Source organism: Ostrinia furnacalis, unplaced genomic scaffold (assembly GCF_004193835.3).
Source record: "Ostrinia furnacalis isolate ACB-3 unplaced genomic scaffold, ASM419383v2 OfSCF4295, whole genome shotgun sequence".
In the NCBI taxonomy this organism is placed as follows: Eukaryota; Metazoa; Arthropoda; class Insecta; order Lepidoptera; family Crambidae; genus Ostrinia; species Ostrinia furnacalis.
Genome location: NW_021134534.1, coordinates 378,075 through 398,229, shown reverse-complemented (window position 1 = coordinate 398,229; position 20,155 = coordinate 378,075). Strand labels below are relative to the sequence as shown.

Sequence of the window (20,155 nt, the reverse complement as noted above, 5' to 3'; positions counted from 1 at the left end):
TGTGTCCTTTGCTTTACTTTCATATTTACAGTATGGACAGACGTTCTTAATCACAAAGATACAAATAATATTGTGCAGTTTGTTCACAAGGAGTGTGGACTGGAGCGTAGTTTCATACAAATACAATGTTATTTGCGACTGTTGTCACTTAGCAATCAAATGTGAATAAACCTTAGCTTTAGGACATTATTAAATTCTGTCACCATTAGAATTCTACATAATTTCTGATGATGAACATAGGCGGTACGAATTTCGTCGGTTGCCTGCAAAATATTTTAAATTGCTTAAGTGAAGCAGCAAATCTAATGCACAGCACGCGCAGCGTTGAATAGAGCTCTGTGATTTGTTCGCGTGTCACCCTGTGCGTCGACGCGCACTGTGAGACCTCATAGCACATTGTGAAAACGGGCGTCACACATACGCTTGTAATGGAACGCAAGCGCTTACGAATATTTAAATTCAAATAAAGAACAAAATCGCGTTTTCCCGCCACATTTTACGTCAGCCCGCTAACTTTTTCGGCGGCGACCGAGTTCAAGGTGAACTCTAGCGGCCAGTGACAGAGGCTGTAAAACCAAAACCGAATAATCTACGTAATGATTAGATACGCAAGAGAATATTATCTTTGTATTCTAAGTTATTCGTGAATTCGTGATTAATGCATGAAGACTGGCGTGATAGCGTGGAATGGAACGGGCGCATTTGAAATTTTGAATTTGGAACGCCTTTTCTTTGAATTTTGATCATTGAATGAAGAACAAAAAGAGGAATGACAATCTGTTACATTTACTTACTGGTAAAGATAAAAAATATATTACCTAGTTCTCAAAAGTTAAATCCTTAATCAGCAATCAGCATGGTGATTGATTACTGTGTAGTAACACCACCATTAAAAAAAACTCACTTTTTCAGATCTAAGCGTTGTAAGAAATGAGGGCTATCGTTTTTATACTTAACAGTTGGCACCCCTGGCGATTGACAGGACCTTACTCTACAGTGGCGCCATCTTGATGAGTGCAAATGCGATAGTCCCCCTACCACTTTAGCGCTCACCAGTTGGTGCCACTGTCTTCGCTACTAGCAAGTGACAAGACCTTACTCTACAGTGGCGCTAACTGGTGAGCGCTAAAACGATAGCCCTCTTAGATTAATAAAACCTAGATGGATAGTCTTCATACAAACGCTTCGTCAAGAGTGAGGCAAAAATCTTATGTCATTAGTGTCAATTTTGTTGGGGAGTGTAGACAGTGAAGGCGATTTTCCCGAAAGTAGGGAAATTTTTAATACGTTTTTAATTATTTTATAACTAACAAAAACAAAACGCATCATGTACTTACTTATTTATTGAATTCAAAGTACCTACCTAATTACAATAAGATAAATCGACTGAAAAGTCTCGATTTCATAAAAAAGGAAGTGTATTTGTACGGCGAACAATTGGGAAATAAATTTTCTTGTTACTGGTATCATTCCCGTATTTAATTTTTGAAAGCCAAATTCAAGCAAAATACGCGACGAATCGTAGACTCGTAGTACTTACTTATGAAATGTAACACTGGTCACTTTCTTTAGTTTTTCTGATGTATTTAGACACCATTTCACAGCACAAACCGTCTAAATTAATTAAAAGTCGTCGGACGTGTTTACCAATTTTTCACTTTGACAGTTCATGTGACGTTTACGAGTAAGCCATTCTGGCTTACTAAAATCTGCCTCACCTTTCGTGCACTGACTGTCTATCTAGGTTTTATTAATCTAAGATAGCCCTCATTGTGATGTGATGTCACTCTTTTTGACAACTGGCCAATTTATGAATCATTTCATAACTATAGAAAAAAGGAAATAACTTTATTCTTATGTGTTCTTTAAATGATTTTTTACAGTGAACAGCATGTCAGACTAAAAATTATACTTCTTACAACTAAATTAGAAGTCAGAATTGATTGCAAATCTTCTCAATTCATGTCATGCTTAATCGTCAACATTTTTAATAACATCAAACTACGTTGTAAATGTTGTAATTTTCAAAATGCGTCATCAATCATTAAGATCAAGGTGTACATACTTACAGTCCTCAGCATCTATGTGTAAACCAAGAGTTAAAAAATCTTAAAATTAGGTTAATAAACCTTATTACGCAAAGTTTAAGATTTAAATTTCTTCAAGTACTATTATTTACTATGGTAGGACGATCTGTTGATGGATGTACATGTTAATGACCAGTCATAAGACTTGTTTGACAATTTTTGTTTTTTATTACGCGATCCAAGGTTGGTTGTTGTACTTGTTAGCACCTTTTTACGTAAAACTATGAGTCCATTCTGTCTCATATGGTCGACAGCATTTAATTTTGTGAATATTTTGTTCCAAAATAGCTATTATTACAAATAACTACTAAAGTGCTACTGCCACAATGTGGTGACTGCTGTCCATACTCAGTATACTCGCAATCTACCTACTTTTTTACAAACATCAGCTCATCAACGTCACCACTCAATGGAAAAAAATCAATTTTATTTAGAAAGAATTTGGGGTCAGAGGCGAGGTCCTCACTCCTTCGTTGCCCCGAGGCCTCCAGATCTCTTAATTCGGCACTGGATATAGGGCACAACATTGTTTTTGAAAAAAGGTAAGAATTAGCATGCTATAACATTGCAGAGTCTGTTTCTAACGTCGTATCTCACATACGAGAATTCTAATGTGAAACATACTAAAAAGAAATCGCGAAAAACGTTTGCTGCTGCGCAACCGAAAACTGCGCAACTTTCGCCATTACAATGGATTTAGGCGCATAAAAACTTTCACTCGGAATCTGCTTTCTATTTTTATTAAAGGACAGATTAATAAACTTCATAAACAAAAACTACTAGGTGGACCGACGATCTGGTAGGTCGTGGGAAGAGCCTGGATGCGGCAAGCGCAGGACCGTTCATTGTGGAAAACCTTGGGGGAGTATTTTGTCCAGCAGTGGACGTCATTTGGTTGAAACGAACGATCGAAACAAAAACAACACACGTTCTAATTTTAAGTTTCATAATAGCTTCAATATCATAGTAAAAGGATGTTCAATTATTCCAAATTCAAAAATATTCAAATTTTTGAATTCGGAAAACATAAATTAGAACTTCAGTGATAATTCAAATAGTTTATTTATCGTCCCGACCGCGCGACCCCACGACTGCATCAGGACAGTAATATGGGCCAGTGTGCAGTACTGAGAAGAAGCAGCGTATGAAACCCGCTTTTTTTTTTAAAGATTATTAGCAATTTGTATTGCACAAATTACTAATAGTCCCGTTATCCCCTCGTGGTAAGCTAAATATGCTTGTGTTACGAGTGGGCTCACCACAATAGTCGAGCGGCGATGGGATTCGATCCCGCGTTTTTCAGTTCTCTAGTCGGCCAGTCCGACTCCTCAACCGTTCGACTATCGTGCGTAGCTATAGATTTGCTTAATCTTTATCTAGATTGGCTTTTGCAAAAAATTTAACCAAAGACACACCTACTATTTAATGACTTTTTAAGCATCTATTAAATACCCTGAAAGTCACACATAAGCCGAATCTAAATCTTTCACCGCATTCGAAATGGGTCGTAAAAGCCACCGACATTTCAAGATCATCCAAATTATGCTGAGCTCTCGTCGCCAATTGTCATAAAGACACCATGTGCGATGTTATACTGGCCGTGGACTATATTTGGATGGACGCCATAGTGGGCAAATGGCCTTTAAGTCATATGAATGACGCTTAAACAAAAGAAAGAGAAAGTTCAACGAATTATAAGATTTTTGAATGCAATTTTTAACAAATTTTCTCAAATAAAAATATGATGATTGAAACCCAGAAAATATGATTGACAATTTATTTCATCATCATCATTTCAGCCAAAGGGCGTCCACTGCTGAACATAGGCCTCCCCCCAATGACTTCCACATCGCACGGTTGGACGTAGCGGCCTGCATCCAGCGCCTTCCTGCTACCTTTCTACTTCTTTTTTGATGATGTTGGCAATACACGTCGAGGTCGACTTGCTGCTACCTTTATGAGGTCGTCGACGAATTCAATTAAATTAGATTTGCTATCTATGTTTACCTAGGGATTTTATTATGTTACAATATTAAGTATGTCTTTGAATTGATGTAAACTGTATTGAAACAAACGTAGATTTTTGCAACGACTGTGTTTTATTTCTTTCACATGCTACCATAAACAATACATATTTTGTTACAAAGAAGTTCTAATATCAATACCCCCACTTAACAAAATAAACTTATTAAATTCAAACTGTGTTTCATTTAATTAATCATGACAAAACCTATTACATTAGTCAGTTGTAATGCCTAATAAATGAAGAAACCTATAATGCTTACACGACATTAATCCCTTTGTCAACAAGTCAGCAGGCATCTCATTTGAACACAAATATTTAATTTCAATAATCTCATCTTTAATATAATCTCTAACAAAATGATGTCTGACATCAATATGCTTTGACCTATTATGACATTGGTGACTTGTTGCCAAACTTAAAGCACTTTTGTTATCACAATACAAAGTTATTACATCTAACTTGCCTGTAAGCTCATAAATTAAATTCCTTAAATATATAGCCTCTCTAGCAGCCTATCTATATCTATAGTTTTACAATCTGACATTTGGAACTTAGACAATAACTGCTCTATATATTGAAGCTGATCTACAGTTATAACATTGTTTTCTCTATCAACATTAACATTCATGCTCAAAAAACGTTTGACAGGTCCTAAGTCTTTCAACTTAAATTCTGAACCCAACATTTTTTTTTAATTGTTCAGTTTGCAAGCTATTATTAGAAAATATAAGAAAATCATCAACATACAAGCAAATTATGATTTTAACATCATCATCAAATTTTGTAAACAAGCAAGGTTCAAACTTACTAATCTTGAAGCCTATGTTAACTAAACAATCTTTTACTCTTTCATACCATGCTAATGAAGATTGCTTTAGCCCATAAATTGCTCTTTTAAGTTTTAGAACATTACCATTCCCTTCTTTCACAAACCCTTCAGGAATTGACATGTATATATTTTCTTTTAAATAGCCATTTAAAAAAGCGGTTGTTACATCTAAGTGAGTAATGTCCATTCCAATTTGAACACTCATTGCCAACAATAAACGCAATGTAGAATGTCGCACAACAGGTGAAAAGGTGTCCTCATAGTCAATGCCACTCCGCTGAGTAAAACCTTTAGCCACTAACCTTGCGCGATGACGTACGTTATTGTTACTGTCCACTTTCTTTTTCAGCACCCACTTACATTTCACCAATGTAGCACCATCTGGTAGCTCCGCCAGCTCCCACGCATCATTCTCCTCAAATGACCGCAGCTCCTCCTCCACTGCTCCTTGCCATTGTTTACCTTCTGGACCATTTATGGCTTCCACAAAATCTATCTCCTCCATATCTGCTGTACTGCTAGTGCATAGATTTGTGAAACCATACTTTTGTGGTGGTCTCCTCTGTCTCTTCGGCCTGGTATTTGGAGTCTGAGTAACTGGATTCACATCTGAAGTATTTGGTGCNTCAATAAACTGTACATGGCACCTACATACAACCAATACAACTTTTCGAAATTTTCAACATTCAACATTTTCTTTTGCGCACACCTTAAGCTGTGTGCTTTGCCTTTCTGATATTTAGAACTGAAAAAAATATTTTGGTGGACTGCATCTTTGTCGGCTGCATCATTATCGATGTCATGTACTATAAAAAATTAAAAATACATTAACAATATTTTTTATGGCGGGAATTCAAGAATGCAGTATTTTTAAAGGGCTGTTTTCTTAATTTTTTGGTTTTGTTTATTTTAAGCGACAACTTAAATCACTCACTAAAGATGTCCTCATTTTCTTTTAATTTAAGAAGTCTACAGCAAATATTACACTGGCATTTTTACTTATATAGCCTGACCAGGAACATAAAAACCCTGGCATAGAGGCGCGTCAATTGCATTTGATAGTGCAACACTGAGTACAGTCGTACCTGTGTTAAATTAATAGGCCAACTTTATGTACCAGGATTCAGGATTACGGGTTAATTTGATATTTTCATAAATTAACGAAAACATATTATTATAGGTAACCTGGTTTAAATAAATTAAATGAAACCACCAATCGAGCAAATAGGATTTATTTTATTATTCATCAATAATCAAATTCAGAACTTGAATATTCAACTGCAGTGTCTGCTCATGAACGCTTCAAACTAGGTACTTCTTTCCCAATTCCATAAAATTCAACACTCAGAAAGTGACAAAAAATTTTAGAATAGGTAGTTGAAACAAACCACAGCAAATTTTCATAGTGGACTGTACTATACGATAAACATGTCAGTCAATTTGACAACCTTTGTCGGAAACATTATTCAATGAAAATATTGTCCGAACCCTTAGTATTTCTCTTCGACAAATATTTTAACACATTGTGAACCACTTTTCTTTCACGACTATAAAAAGATTTTAGCAATTTAATTCACAAAATCAGTTGCGTACATTTAAAATAAAGTTTGTTTACACTTTGACAGCAATAGACTGACATGCAAGGTGACATGTCAATGAAGTTTTCAGTTACTGTTGCCATTAAAAGAAATTAGTACCATTAGTTTTCCGCAACATGGCGAGGGTTTTTATGTTCCTGGTCGGGCACAAGATACACGACATCCAAAAGGATTTAACCCTTCAATCAATTGACATACTTTTTATTTCAAACATTAATCAAAACAATGTCTTTTTTCACTAAAATCTCACAGATTTTATTTGTTTTAAGACAACTAAAGGATTTTTCATTGCTCTAAAGTGCTATTTTAGGTTGCATCGTTCACGTTATATTAAAGTGTACGGTTTAAGAACTTTATTTCTCATAAGAATTAACAATAATTCACTTCCTGAGAAACATTTCAATTTAAATTATTTAAACATAATGAGTGTACAACTAGTGTGCGATTGAAAAATAAATTCCCATAAAGTACTTTTTGCAGTTCATCAGCCAATAATTTTATTGCAAAGTAGTCCTTAACTCAACGGCATAAGAAGCCACAGAGTTTACCTTGATAAGTCTTAGCTCGCACCATAAAAGTAAGACCTCGTATGGGTCTGACTCAAGTGGCCTTACATGGTGATATGTACTACCATCTGGCTGATGAAGTAGTAACAACATTTTGAGTCTTATTTCAATGGGATAACGTTGGAAATGCAGTAAAGATACTAATATGGAATGGTTTGGTGGTCGAACCAAATCAGAAATCGGTTGGATGAGGGTTCGATTACCGCTGGAGGCAATGTTTTAGTGATTTTTTTCTTATTTATGAAAGTTTTAGTAATGTATAGATTAAGTTACCTACTTGTATATTTTAGGTAATTTTATTTATGTCTCTTCACCTCAGTACAAGCTGTTTAAATCATCTGTAGCTAATAGCAGTAACAACTACTTTAGTTACGATTTATCAAATTTTCTTTACGAATGTTCGTCTTTTGAAAATTTACGTAACCGCCTGTTTACCAAAAAAGGGTTCCAAGTACAAGCTACGCAACGCAATACTTTTTTTCAGTGGCTTGGTATAAACATACAAAAAGTTGCGTAAAAAAGAATTTTGTATGGCTTTAGCAATAGGAGTTTGTAAAAACTCCCTTTTTCAGTTACGAAAGTTTGTAAAGAAAAATTATATTTGTAGGGTTTTAAAAAATCATTGTTTAACTGGCCTCAGAAAGTAGGTACACGTAAGAGGAAAATATAAAAAGAAAGAATGTATTTATAAATAAATTGAAAACGTTGCGTTTGTTGTAATATGGTCAATGGAATGATCATTGATCACCACTATAGAACTTATCAGAAATTATTTAGGATTCTAACGGTGAAAGAATTTTCCAAATCGGTCCAGTATTTTCAGACTCAATTCCATACAAAACAACATGTACAGATCTTTCGACTTTATAATTAGTGTAGAATTAGACAATCATCTCCAATGTCAATTTCAAATCCGTCATAATTATCTCGAGTTAATGACCCCGCATTCATAACAAAGACCGTATCAATAACGCGATAAAGATAACAAATTAGCTAACACGTCTAGAGCGTTCGACCCTCAGGTTTTATTTTCGACCGGTTTAATTTGACCTACACAAGAACGTCTCATTCCAGGGGCGTAGCTACCTACCTACTAAAGCCTGGTCCGTGAGCACGTAAGGATGGGTAGCTTGGGGTCATTGGACAAAATTCTACATGCTCACGGACCAGGCTTTACATCGTTTCATCCACGAAGACGCGCCCCACAAATTCTTCCGCTAATGTTTGAGCGTTATCGGTACACGCTGAATCATCCATGAGTGCACACGCACACTACAATAATGCCGCTCGGATTGCTCGGATCAAACTCCCCGCACCCCGCGCTGCCCGAAACTAAAAATTGGTGGGGCGCGTCTTCGTGGATGACACGATCTAACTAAAAAGATTAGATAACGAATTAGGAAAAACGTTTAGAGAGTTCGACCCCTATTTTGTGGTTCGACCCTCAAGTTCGTTACTTTCGACCGGTTAACTTTGACCTACCCAAGAACGTCTCATTCGCAAATGAAAAGATTGGTCGGTCAGGGTCTTCAGCGATGTCTATCTACTACTATCAGTAATAAAAACCATTTAGCAAAGAGGCTTTGAAGCGCTTTTACACGTCCCATTATTATTTACACCCTACTACTGCTTCGGGACAATAAATGGGCCAGTGCTGAGAAGAATCAGCTCAAGAAATGACATCGATATGACTGTCATTCCTTCCTTTGACTTAAGGTCCTATGACCCCTAGATGGGGCAGAGGGCGTCCATTCCTTCCTTTGGTATGAATAATTCCTTCCTTACAACCACCACACAACGTTATTTTTGCACTGTTCAAAAGATATAGCTTGTCCTATAAATTTCCCTTCTAAGATTCTAAAAATAATAAACCTAAGAACATTAATTTTAGCTCTGAACTAAAACTACTAGTTAATTGGGCTGGCAAAAGTACCTTAACTTTTATTTGCATAATTTCTTTCCTTTCGAAAAACTTTTTGTCAAAAAAACAACAGATTATTTAAGAAGCCCTTTCTGCCATCGCCGTAAATAACCCGAAAACAAGCTAAATATGGTGTCATCATGCCGACAAAGAGCATGGTTTATTTGAATTATTGTCTGGCTCATATTCAATCTCATACTTGTGCAAAATACCGTTTTGTTTGTACGAATCTCTCAGCCCTATCTTGGGAAAACAAAAAACAACAGTTCATGAGTCTCTGGCCAACGCACGCGTGCATCGAGCACGCGTCTACAACGACGCAGTTCGAAATTCGAATCAGTTCAAATCGAGACACCGATGCGAGCGCACGTCGCGCTCTCACTCGCAAACAAAGACGTTGTGCACGCGAACTTGAGTCCGACTCAAACTTTTTGCGGGCGTAAGATTTTAATCTTGGAACGCTAACGTTTGATTTCCAATTTGGAATGTTGTAAAAGTTTGAATTGAATTTAAATTTCGAACGAAAAAGACCGCGTATTTTTTTGAAAACAAAGGAAAGGTGTTCAAAACAAACGTGTGTTGTTTATTATCTATGTCGCAATCAACTTAAATAACGGTGATGATAACAACGTAAATAACACTTTAATGGATTAATAATAGAATTTCTATTCATAAAGGCCCTAAATGAAAAATTCTGGCCGATTTTTTGATGATGCGTTCAAACAGCCAAACTATGGAACAAACTGTTTTAAAACTATTTCCTTCATAATAATATCTCTAGCTAGTTACATAAAGTTTATAATCCATTACCGTTCGTCGAAAGTATTTTTTACACCAATAGCTTTATTGTTTTTGTGTCAAAGAACAATTCATTCGTTGACACTAGCAATTAATTACCATTTCAACTTACTACAATAGAAACAGGTCGGAATATTAATTGCTGTTGAATTAATACCTGAAAATCAGACTGTCGTGCTTTAGATCCAGAGGCTAACGGTCGTCAAAACCTTGTTATAATTTCAACTACTGCAGCATTCAAGGTTAAACGTCTTTTGTCCCAAAACAGATATCCCGTGAATGTGGCAACCTGCCAAAAAACTTTCAGTTTTAACATTTTGTGAAACAGTGACTATGTACGCGCCAGAAATGTCTTCCATAGTGAACTGTCGTGATTCAGGACCCAAGTGACGTTCCTTCAAAATGCCACCCGTCAAGCGAAAGAGGAGGATCGACGACAAGGTTAAATTTAGAAATAAAGACCAAACAAGGACTCGCTCTTAGCAGAATTCGTAAAATTAAGTACACAATTGATCTCAAGTATTTTAGTGCTCAACGTATAATAAATTAAGTACAACAGACTGATTTAAATAAGACTTAAAATGATCGCGTTGAAGAAGCTTTACGGGGACGAGTTGCTGCGGCTGGCTTTAGTCCTGAGTCTTCTCAAGGCGGACCCCAGCGACTATTTGGAGGGAGAAACTCAGCAGCTGATCACAGGCCTAAACATATCCAACGGGTCGGACTGGTCTCTAGAGCAAGAAGCCAGAACGCTGATCCGACCGAGGTTCGTCCACCCAAAATCGCTGGACAACATTCTAATCAACTACGAAAGGGAGTTGTTCGAAGAGCTGAACTCCCTGGGGCGATACGCGAACTCTTTGGAAAACAATGAACGGATATGGAATAATCGGGGTCCGATCCTTCATACATATGTATTGAATAACGTAGCTACCGACACAGTCGCGCCTTCGCTGGCCTCAGCGCCGCTCGAGAGCCAGGAGAGCGATGGGGTGTCCGCTGACGAGAACGTAGCGCAAGAAGTCAAGATCTCTGATGAGGAGCAGCAGGAAAATGAGCAGCCAGACGCGGTTGTGACTCTCTCAGCTGACTTCCTATCCAACCACACCGAATCTGACATTTTCGCTGAGATCGCGTCCCGTTCTTTCGACGTCAACGAGTTCTTAGTCAACCCCAACGAGATGCAGATCAAAACGGAGCCCCAGGACTCCGAGTCCGATTTCATGGACGTCGTCGTCAAGAAGGAAAACAACGAGGATCTGTACAATGACAATGCGATCGACGATTTCGTGCCTTACTTCACGGCGAAAGCCGAGAAATTCGAGATGGGAGAGCCCAATTCCGTCTTCCACCAGAACATGGCGGATCTCCAGGACTATGAGGAGATCTTCGATGACGTTAAAGAACTGAGGAACGATCTGGAATACTTGGACGTTAAGCAACAGCAAGAGAATTTAGAGCAGTATCTCTTAGAAAACACTCCTTTGGATGCAGAAGCGTACGAATTGGCGCCCATTTTTGAGGATGAGCTGGTGTTGAATGTGAAGAGAGAAAGAGCGAGCACTAGTTTCACTTCGGCCAGTTCGAGTGGTGTGAGTGATATGGATGTGTCGGTGAAAGAGATGCAAGACGTCAAGTCGGAGCCTGATGAAGGGCACCATACTGGGGATGAGCTGACCCAAGAGGTAAGTGCTGCATGCCTTTGCTATACCATTTTAAACCTTGTGTATTTACCATTAAGTGTTAATGTTCTGTTGTCGCACGTGACCTTGACCCTCGACGAAAATAAGTTCAGTACAATAATGTTTTTCGCGCAATATATTTAATCGGTTCACTTGTGATAATCATGATGATGATTGAAATCCTTATCAGTCGGTAAGAAAGCCGATTATTAGTCGATAAATAGATAGGTTTTGTCTGATCCAAATGCGTCTTAATTTGACTTCTACTCGTAGTAGTTCGAATCGAAAGTTCTGACGCATACGTTTAGGGACTAGTAGACTACACAACTTTTGTGGTTATCCAATACAGTTTTTGGTAGACAGACAGACAACCATTTAGGTTTTTTTTAACACAGTGTTTTATTATCTGTAATCTTAACAAAGCGATTGTATTGGCTTTTCAGACGGTCAATACATAATTTAAATTTAAATCTTGGAACGACTAATAATTTCAGTGAAACAAGATTGTTGTTTTTAACAAAGACTTCACTTTTGACCAAATGTCATTAATTTATACGTTAATTAGGTTCTTTTTTAGTTTTCGGTTTTAGTTTTTATGATCAGAACTATACTATACATTGGTAGACAGAAATAGGCGATTAAGTAAATAATGTAGAACAAAGGCATACTTTTGCTTAAAGTATTTTAGCATTTCCTTTTCGATTGCACCACTGTGCGCAATAATACATAGTGTATGTTAAATAGTTTGTATTAGAGATGAAACGGATAGTTGTTTGGCCGGATACCGGATACCGGATATCCGGCCAGCTGCTAGGCCGGATAGCCGGATATCCGGCGGCCGGATAGTTGGCTAATTGTCTCGTTGCATGTAGTGACGAGTTAAGGTGCTTCGAACGCGATAGTAGGTCTATTAGTAGACTAGACTAGTCAACTTTCGAAAATCGAATCAGTCCGAATAGAATGACAGATTTTGCCACTTGTCTAGGGGGCAGATCAATTCGGGCGATTTCGGTTGCCATCGTGAGTGTGTGATTGAATAAAAGATTGTGTGCGAAAAGGACATCATTCACGATCCATAGATTTTTGGTCCAAAATCAAATGTACCGGCCAACAAAAAAAAGTGTTGTATTCTGACATAACACGTCCGCCTTAGCATTTGTTACTATTGCACCAAGGCTGTAGCACTACTGTGCGTCGTAGTATTTGAGATCTTAAAGTCATCCACGTTTTATATATTTTTGGTCCAAACTCAAAAGTGCCAGCCAACAAAAAAAAAGTGCTGTATTTTGACAAAACACGTCTGTCTTAGCATTTGTCACTTTGGCACCAAAGCCATACCAAGCCATATAAAAATGCCATGTTTTGGCAAGATTCACTCACGACTTCATTTTAGTAAATATTAAAAAGACAGACTTTTAGAACTCGAATACTACGATGCAAAGTCGTGCTACAGCTTTGGTGCCATAGTAACAAATGCTAAGGCGGACGTGTTCTATCAGAATACAGCACTTTTATTTTTTGGCCGGCACTTTTGATTTTTTATCAAAATGGATGATGTCCTTAAATTAGTCTACTTGCTGCGTCATCTGACTGAACTGCATCATGACATCAGACCATAAGTGAAAAAAAGATCGCCTATTTTATCTGGCAATATTTCGACTTAACAGATATTTACTATTTATGTATTCGTCATTAGAGTGAATAGTCCAGAAAAAGAAATTAGTGTTTTAAAGGTCTTAATATGGCTTTTTGTAACTTTTTGGACTTTAAATAAAAGCCGTCATTATTATAAGCCATTTTATTGATGTTACCTCAAAGATTAATGTATTTCATTTTATTAATAGGAAATTGTCGTAGTTTTTTAATATCCGGTATCCGGCCGGATAGTGAGTTACTATCCGGTATCCGGCCGGATAGTAAATTTAGGCCGGATATCCGGCCTACCGGATAGTTACCGGATATCCGTTTCATCTCTAGTTTGTATGATTATGTGTTTATAGTCCAAATTGGATAACACAAACAATAACATGGAAAGAACAACGTTATCAAGTTTGTTAAAAACATGTTGTTTTGTCTAATTTTACTTCTTTTCTCAAGACTTGTAAGTGGCCAGTAAAGTTTTAAAATTTGAATTTTCGTTCAAAAATTCTTAATAGACGTGACCAATCAATTGACGTACTTTTTAAATCTGTCAAAACGACACTCTCATACATTTTGTATGACGTCACTATTTTGTCAACTCAATCAAACTAGGTAGGTACTTCTTTCAATTACAATGCAACCAAAAATCTTAATTTACAGATAGGTAATTTAAAATTGATTAAGTTTTTATGATCAGAATAATGTCTTTTTAAAAAGTTGTGATTTCGATTTTTTTTAATAGTCTATTCTATTTTCTAATGTGTGTTGCTGGCTTGCTGGTGCAATATAAAGTGAATTGAGGCAATAAAACTAAAACATACCAGGAAGCATCGAGTTTAATGTAAGACTGCACAGTTATTGAAATATAGCATCTATTACAAACAACATAAGCCTCAGTATTTACTTGCACTGTTGTACATAATACCAGTAAATATAAACATTTAACAAAGGCAATGTTCGCGCCAAGTAAAATTATTACACAGATTATACATCTGGTTGATAACCTCCATTACACCAGCGTCAAGGTTGAAGTGCTATTCCGTATAGTCTATGGTCTCCGAGGATCTAGGTCAATCCTTAAATAAGTTACACACCGCAGTGGTATGCTGAATAAATTGTCTATGGCAAGGTTTGCTGCGGTACTATTGCGTACCTGAACAAGTGGCAAAAACATAGATCGTTTCATCCACGAAGACGCGCCCCACCATTCTTCCGCTAATGTTTGAGTGTTATCGGTACACGATAAATTATCCATGCACGCACACTACAATAATGACGCTCGGATTGTTCGGATCAAACTCCCCGCACCCCGCGCGACCGAGACCAAAAATTGGTGGGGCGCGTCTTCGTGGATGAAACGATCTTTGTAATATCGAAAATCTCTGATATCTGATAGATCTGTCGCTTTCCGGATAGCGACTCCTTGTCCATACAAAAAAAAGTTTTCGAAATTACCTACAACCACGTTTTGAAACTTGTCTAGAGGGGCACTGTCAGATCAGATAGCAGAAAGTAGTGAGTTCGATTCTCGGCTGAGACAGACTATTTTGTTAGGAAAAAACATGTTTTACATAATGTACCTATTAGGCAAATTCTCTTGCTTATGGTTATATTCTAAATTCCAGCAATAATCTAAACGAATTTTACACGTTTTTGGCACACAAAAAAGCACATTTTGCGCTAAATTTTACTTTAATTCGTTCCTTTTGAATTCACACAACACATTAAGGTCAATGCACTCGTTAGCCGCCATATTTGGTTTTTGGCGCCAACAAAAATGTTTATTTCATGATGTAAATTAGTCAATTTTACTAAACGCAAGCAATGCGTCAGAATTGATGAATATTAACATCGATTTCTTATATTCACTACACAATATTATAAAACAAAGTCGCTTGGCTGTCTATCTTTCCCTATGTATCTTTAAAACCACGCAACGGATTTTGATGCGGTTTTTTTAAATAGATAAAGAGTGATTCAAGAGGAAGGTTATGTAATACTTATCACCCATGCAAAGCCGGTGCGGGTCGCTCGCTAGTGATGAATAAATAAATCCCAACTATCCCAACTAATATTATAAATGCGAAAGTAACTCTGTCTGTCTGTCTGTCTGTCTGTTACGCTTTCCCGCTTAAACCTCGCAACCGATTTTGATGAAATTTGGCATAGAGATAGTTTGAGTCCCGGGAAAGAACATAGGATAGTTTTTATCCCGGTTTTTGAAACAGGGACGCGCGCGATAAAGTTTTTCTGAGACAGACAAAATTCCACGCGGGCGAAGCCGCGGGCGGAAAGCTATTTTTTATAATTTTCAAATTAGTTTGAGATGCGACTCTTAACGCTAAAAATTAAATAACTAAGATCAACGTATGAAAACCGGTCCTATCATAAAATCAGGGTTCGAAAATATCCGATATTTATTATAAAATATCAAAATATCGGATATTTATGATATACAGGTGTTTGGCGCATCGTGTGCCAAAATGATTTGGCGGATAGAATGGGTCATTTCCTATATTTTCAGCCCCCATAACACGTACCATACCAGGCGGCTACTTTTAAATTAATTTTTTTAGTAATTTCACCAAAATACCCAAATCGNTGAATAGCACGTTTAACACCTACAGGTAAAAAATATTTATCTTATGCAATGTAAAAACCTTTTCCCAATCGTTTTTCAATGTGGATTTCTTGAAATTAAAGACGAAAATAATTATTTTGATCGTTTATTAATTATTACAAATTTTGTTCAAAATGTCCGCCTCGGCAACGTATACACTCAAGACATCTTCTTCTAATTTCGACTGTTGTCGTATGCAGCCACATTTCTCTTTTTATTACTAATAAGGCGTTTTCTATTCGTTGTAGTTTTTCTATTGTTTGAATCCGTTACGTACACCAGTTCTTTAGCTTGTCCCCAGACGTAAAAATCGAACGGAGTTAGGTCTGGGGAACGTGTAGGCCACTGTATAGGGCCATCTCTTCCAATCCACGAGTAGAAAACGCCTTTGTAGTAATAAAAAGAGAAAATTAGAAGAAGATGTCGTGAGTGTATACGTTGCCGAGGCCATTTTGAACAAAATTTGTAATAATTAATAAACGATCAAAATAATTATTTTCGTCTTTAAATTCAAGAAATCCACATTGAAAAACGATTGGGAAAAGGTTTTTACATTGCATAAGATAAATATTTTTTACCTGTAGGTGTTAAACGTGCTATTCACACATAAAGGGGCTATAAACACAAATTTCGCAAATCAGTCCGAGTAGAGTCAATGCACTAATTTAAGTAATTTGTGAAGTTGTTGTTATTATTTAAACAAGATTAGTATACCGTTTGAATGAGGATAGACCAGAGAAGTTTTGATAAAATCCGAAGATCGCTATCTCTTTTAAAAAAGAAAATTATACCCATGTAAACTTAAATGTTCCGTCCATTTTTAACTTTTCGGAAAACTTCAAAGCTGAATTTTAAAAAAACTAGATGATATTTGCCAGTAAATTTAGATTTGATGCAACCCTACATTAATGCACGTCAAAACAAAATTTACTTTAGGGCTGCGCCTAGTAGTTTTTTTTTAATCGAAATTAAATGATGCGATTTGGGTATTTTGGTGAAATTACTAAAAAAATTAATTTAAAAGTAGCCGCCTGGCATGGAACGTGTTATGGGGGCTGAAAATATAGGAAATGACCCATTCTATTCGCCAAATCATTTTGGCACACGATGCGACAAACACCCTGTATATCCGATATATCAACTTTGATATATATCAAATTTGTATGAAAGCTATACTATTATTTTATTGTATTATTTATGAATACCATTGCATATGTGTCACATAAACATGTTTTTAATGTTTTTAAAACTTAAAATCAGACAAATAAAGCAAAGACATAAAATCTTCTTGTAAATACGGCAAAATCAACAAAAAAAAACAAAAATTTTATGTGAAAAAGTACAAATACAGTTACAAATTTTAAAAATTGATATATATCATCAAAACCGGCTGGATATATATCGGATATATATCCGATATATATCAAGATATATATCCCTTGATATATATCCTCGAACCCTGCATAAAATATAATAATTCATCGCTAAGACTATATGAGCGATGTTAAAATATTTCGATTCAATTTAATTGAATTTACTATGAGGTCTCACAGTGCCCGTGGACGCACAGGGTGACACACGAACCAAGAGTTCTATTCAACGCAGTGCGTTCGATTTGCTTCTTCACTTAACCAAGCATCGTTTGTGTATACGGGTGTTAGTCAAGTCAAGAAGCCCCAAAATCTTCATAGAGGATAGTTTCTTTTTGTTTCAAAATGTACTCAAAAATATAAAATGTACTCTAATATCCGGTCTATTCCATTTCGATCACCTGGATTAGATCACCCAGGTGTCCATAGGCGACACTCTGGTATCCTTTGCTCACCCATAGCCTTATGGCCATGGGTGAACAAAGTATCTTATGATCACCTAGCCTAGGACCTAGGTGATCAAAGTGGAATGGACCTTCTATTCAAAACTAGCACAGACTAATACAATAAAAATCTCGGTGTATGACATTACGTAGCAACTAGTGTGCAACTAGTTTATGTGTCGCAATCATAGTTTATAAAAGACTAGCTGACCCGGCGAACTTCGTACCGCCTTAGCGTAGAGATTTTCTTAATATTTTTTTCCGTAAGAACCATCCTTGGACTTCCACAAACATTAAAAAAAAAGAATTATCGAAATCGGTTCAGCCGTTCACACGTGATGCCGTGACAACGCGAAACGGGTTTCATTTTTATATATATAGATGACTCACGAGAAAATGGCGCTATTACAGCTGGATTGTAGTAGTTTACACACTTTAAGTAACTTGTAGTAATATAATAATATCGGACTTTGTCTTCTAGACCTACGAGTATCTTGGTAATAATTTCTCCTAGTCATATCTTGGTAATTTTAGAATTTTTTTTGACACTTCAAAATAGGAGGTTGTCGATTCAGTTAATCTATTTATGTTTTAACAATTTTTTTTTTAACTAACGCAAACTTAACTCTAAACAAAAAAAAAAAACTAGACTACGCGTGAAAATATAATAGTTTTAAAATTATTTCCAATTTGTGCAACATTTTTCTTCACTGCTCTGCCCCTATTGGCTGTAGGGTGATGTTATAATATAGCCTAAAGCCTTCCTCGATAAATGGGCTCATCAACAGCCCTTTACAGTCCACTGCTGGACTATGAGCCTCCTCCACTATGGTGGAGGGTTTTGCCATAATCCCCACGCTTGGCAGGCGGGTTGGAGATCGCAGTTTAAAAGATTGATGTTTTTCAGAGAGCGCTGCTGCCCATTCTCTGTTTGATGTGTAGTCCCTAAGTCGCCTCTTACGACACCCGCGGGAAGAGTAGGGGTTGGTGACAAATGTATTCTACTCTGCCGTCACCACACGGCTTGGGCTGCGGAATGAGCGGAATGGGCTCAACACAAAAATATTTTTTCCAATCGGACCAGCAGTTCCTAGATTAGCACGTTCAAGCAAACAAACAAACTCTTCAGCTTTATAATATTAGTATAGATTCGTCTCTCTCTTTCTTGCTGTCATTGCTTCAAAATTATAATCACAAAACTGGCTCCTTGACCCACAAAGTACTCGAACCTACTCCATTACGAATACAAACATTTATGTAAGGGCAAGTGGGTCAAGCGAGATAATATTCTTCTTTACCTTTTAAGTATTACCTTACCTACGACTGTCTGTGGTTGTGAACTTGTGTCAACTTGTTGTGTGAGATTGTGACCACGTATCAGTATTCCATAGTAGTATGGCCACACTACTTGTATTAACATACATTTTTTTTCCATTCAGTCTAGTTTTTCTTCGATTACAATTGGTAAACATGCACCGCGTTAACATTTGACATCGATCCCCGTACAGTATGTAATTAAACTTGTTGGTACACAAAACTGTACCTTATTATTGTTTGTTTAGAGATATCAATCAATTAACATTAAAGAAAAGAACAACAAAGCCCTCATGAATGTACAATTACAATCACAGCACGACGAATGTGTGTAGAATTTCTTCAGTGGATTTTGAACGTTATAAGTCTTTAGAGTAGGTCGAAAATCAATTGAGACAATTCTACATTTGTGGTGATTATGTGCTGATGACTGTACCCAGATAAATATATTATGGCCTATTATACTTATTCACATCTGATGACAAAATATAGAAAATTGCGACGTTTCTTTAGTAATTGAAGATAAGATAAAAATCAACGATTACATTCATATTTTTTTTTGTCATTAAAACAGCTTTATTAATTCAAATTGATTATTTTACAGAATGAAATGAACACTATTCTAATTAAATGATAAAACGAATATTCCGAACTAAACAACTTTTAACAAATAACATTATTTCAGCCAAAATTCATGGGAAGTAAATTCTAAATGTTTTTACATAAAAAAGAGCAAAACAACGCGCCATTCGGCACAATAAATGTACGAGACACGTTGAATACTTCATGAATTCTGGGAAAAGCCGTGAATAACACATACACAAGCCGTTTGGTGTATTTGGATGACGTCATTATTTCTTCTGTAGCCAAACTTATACAATATACGAATGATGACGGTATAATGATATTTTACTACTGGACTAGCTTTTGCCCGCGTCTTCGCCTGCATGATATATTGCCTGTCACAGTGAAACTTTATTGCGCGCTATAAAAACTATCCTATGTCCTTTCCCGGACATAAAGTAATATCTATGCCAAATTTATCAAAATCGGTTTGATGGTTTAGGCGTGAAAGCGTGACAGACAGACAGTTACTTTCGCAATTTATAATCTTAGTAGGGATTGTAAGTAAAATATCATTGTTTGTAGTATAACTGTTTTAAAGAGTATTTTATATCTTTGTTTGTCATCTGTCATCCGCTTTGATTGAAGGACGTCGATCCGACGAAGTTCTGTTGTTCTGTTTTAAAAGAATTTCTT

At 36.5% G+C, this 20,155-nt stretch overlaps 1 protein-coding gene across 10 annotated transcripts in view; it reads left to right on the top strand.

Annotated features, from left to right (window-relative positions):
• Positions 1–20,155, top strand: part of LOC114359292 (segmentation protein cap'n'collar) — a 142,223-nt gene that overhangs the window by 23,779 nt on the left and 98,289 nt on the right. For 7 of the 10 annotated variants that reach the window (XM_028313611.1, XM_028313613.1, XM_028313609.1 and 4 more), the window contains exon 2: positions 10,094–11,510. The exons of 2 other annotated variants lie outside the window; for them this stretch is intronic. In XM_028313611.1, the coding sequence (XP_028169412.1) occupies positions 10,407–11,510 (1,104 nt within the window). In that variant the 5' untranslated portion in view covers positions 10,094–10,406. Of the gene's footprint in view, positions 1–9,358; positions 9,467–10,093; positions 11,511–20,155 lie in introns of those variants that run through there. One more of the 10 variants, XM_028313610.1, reaches the window with a different exon arrangement.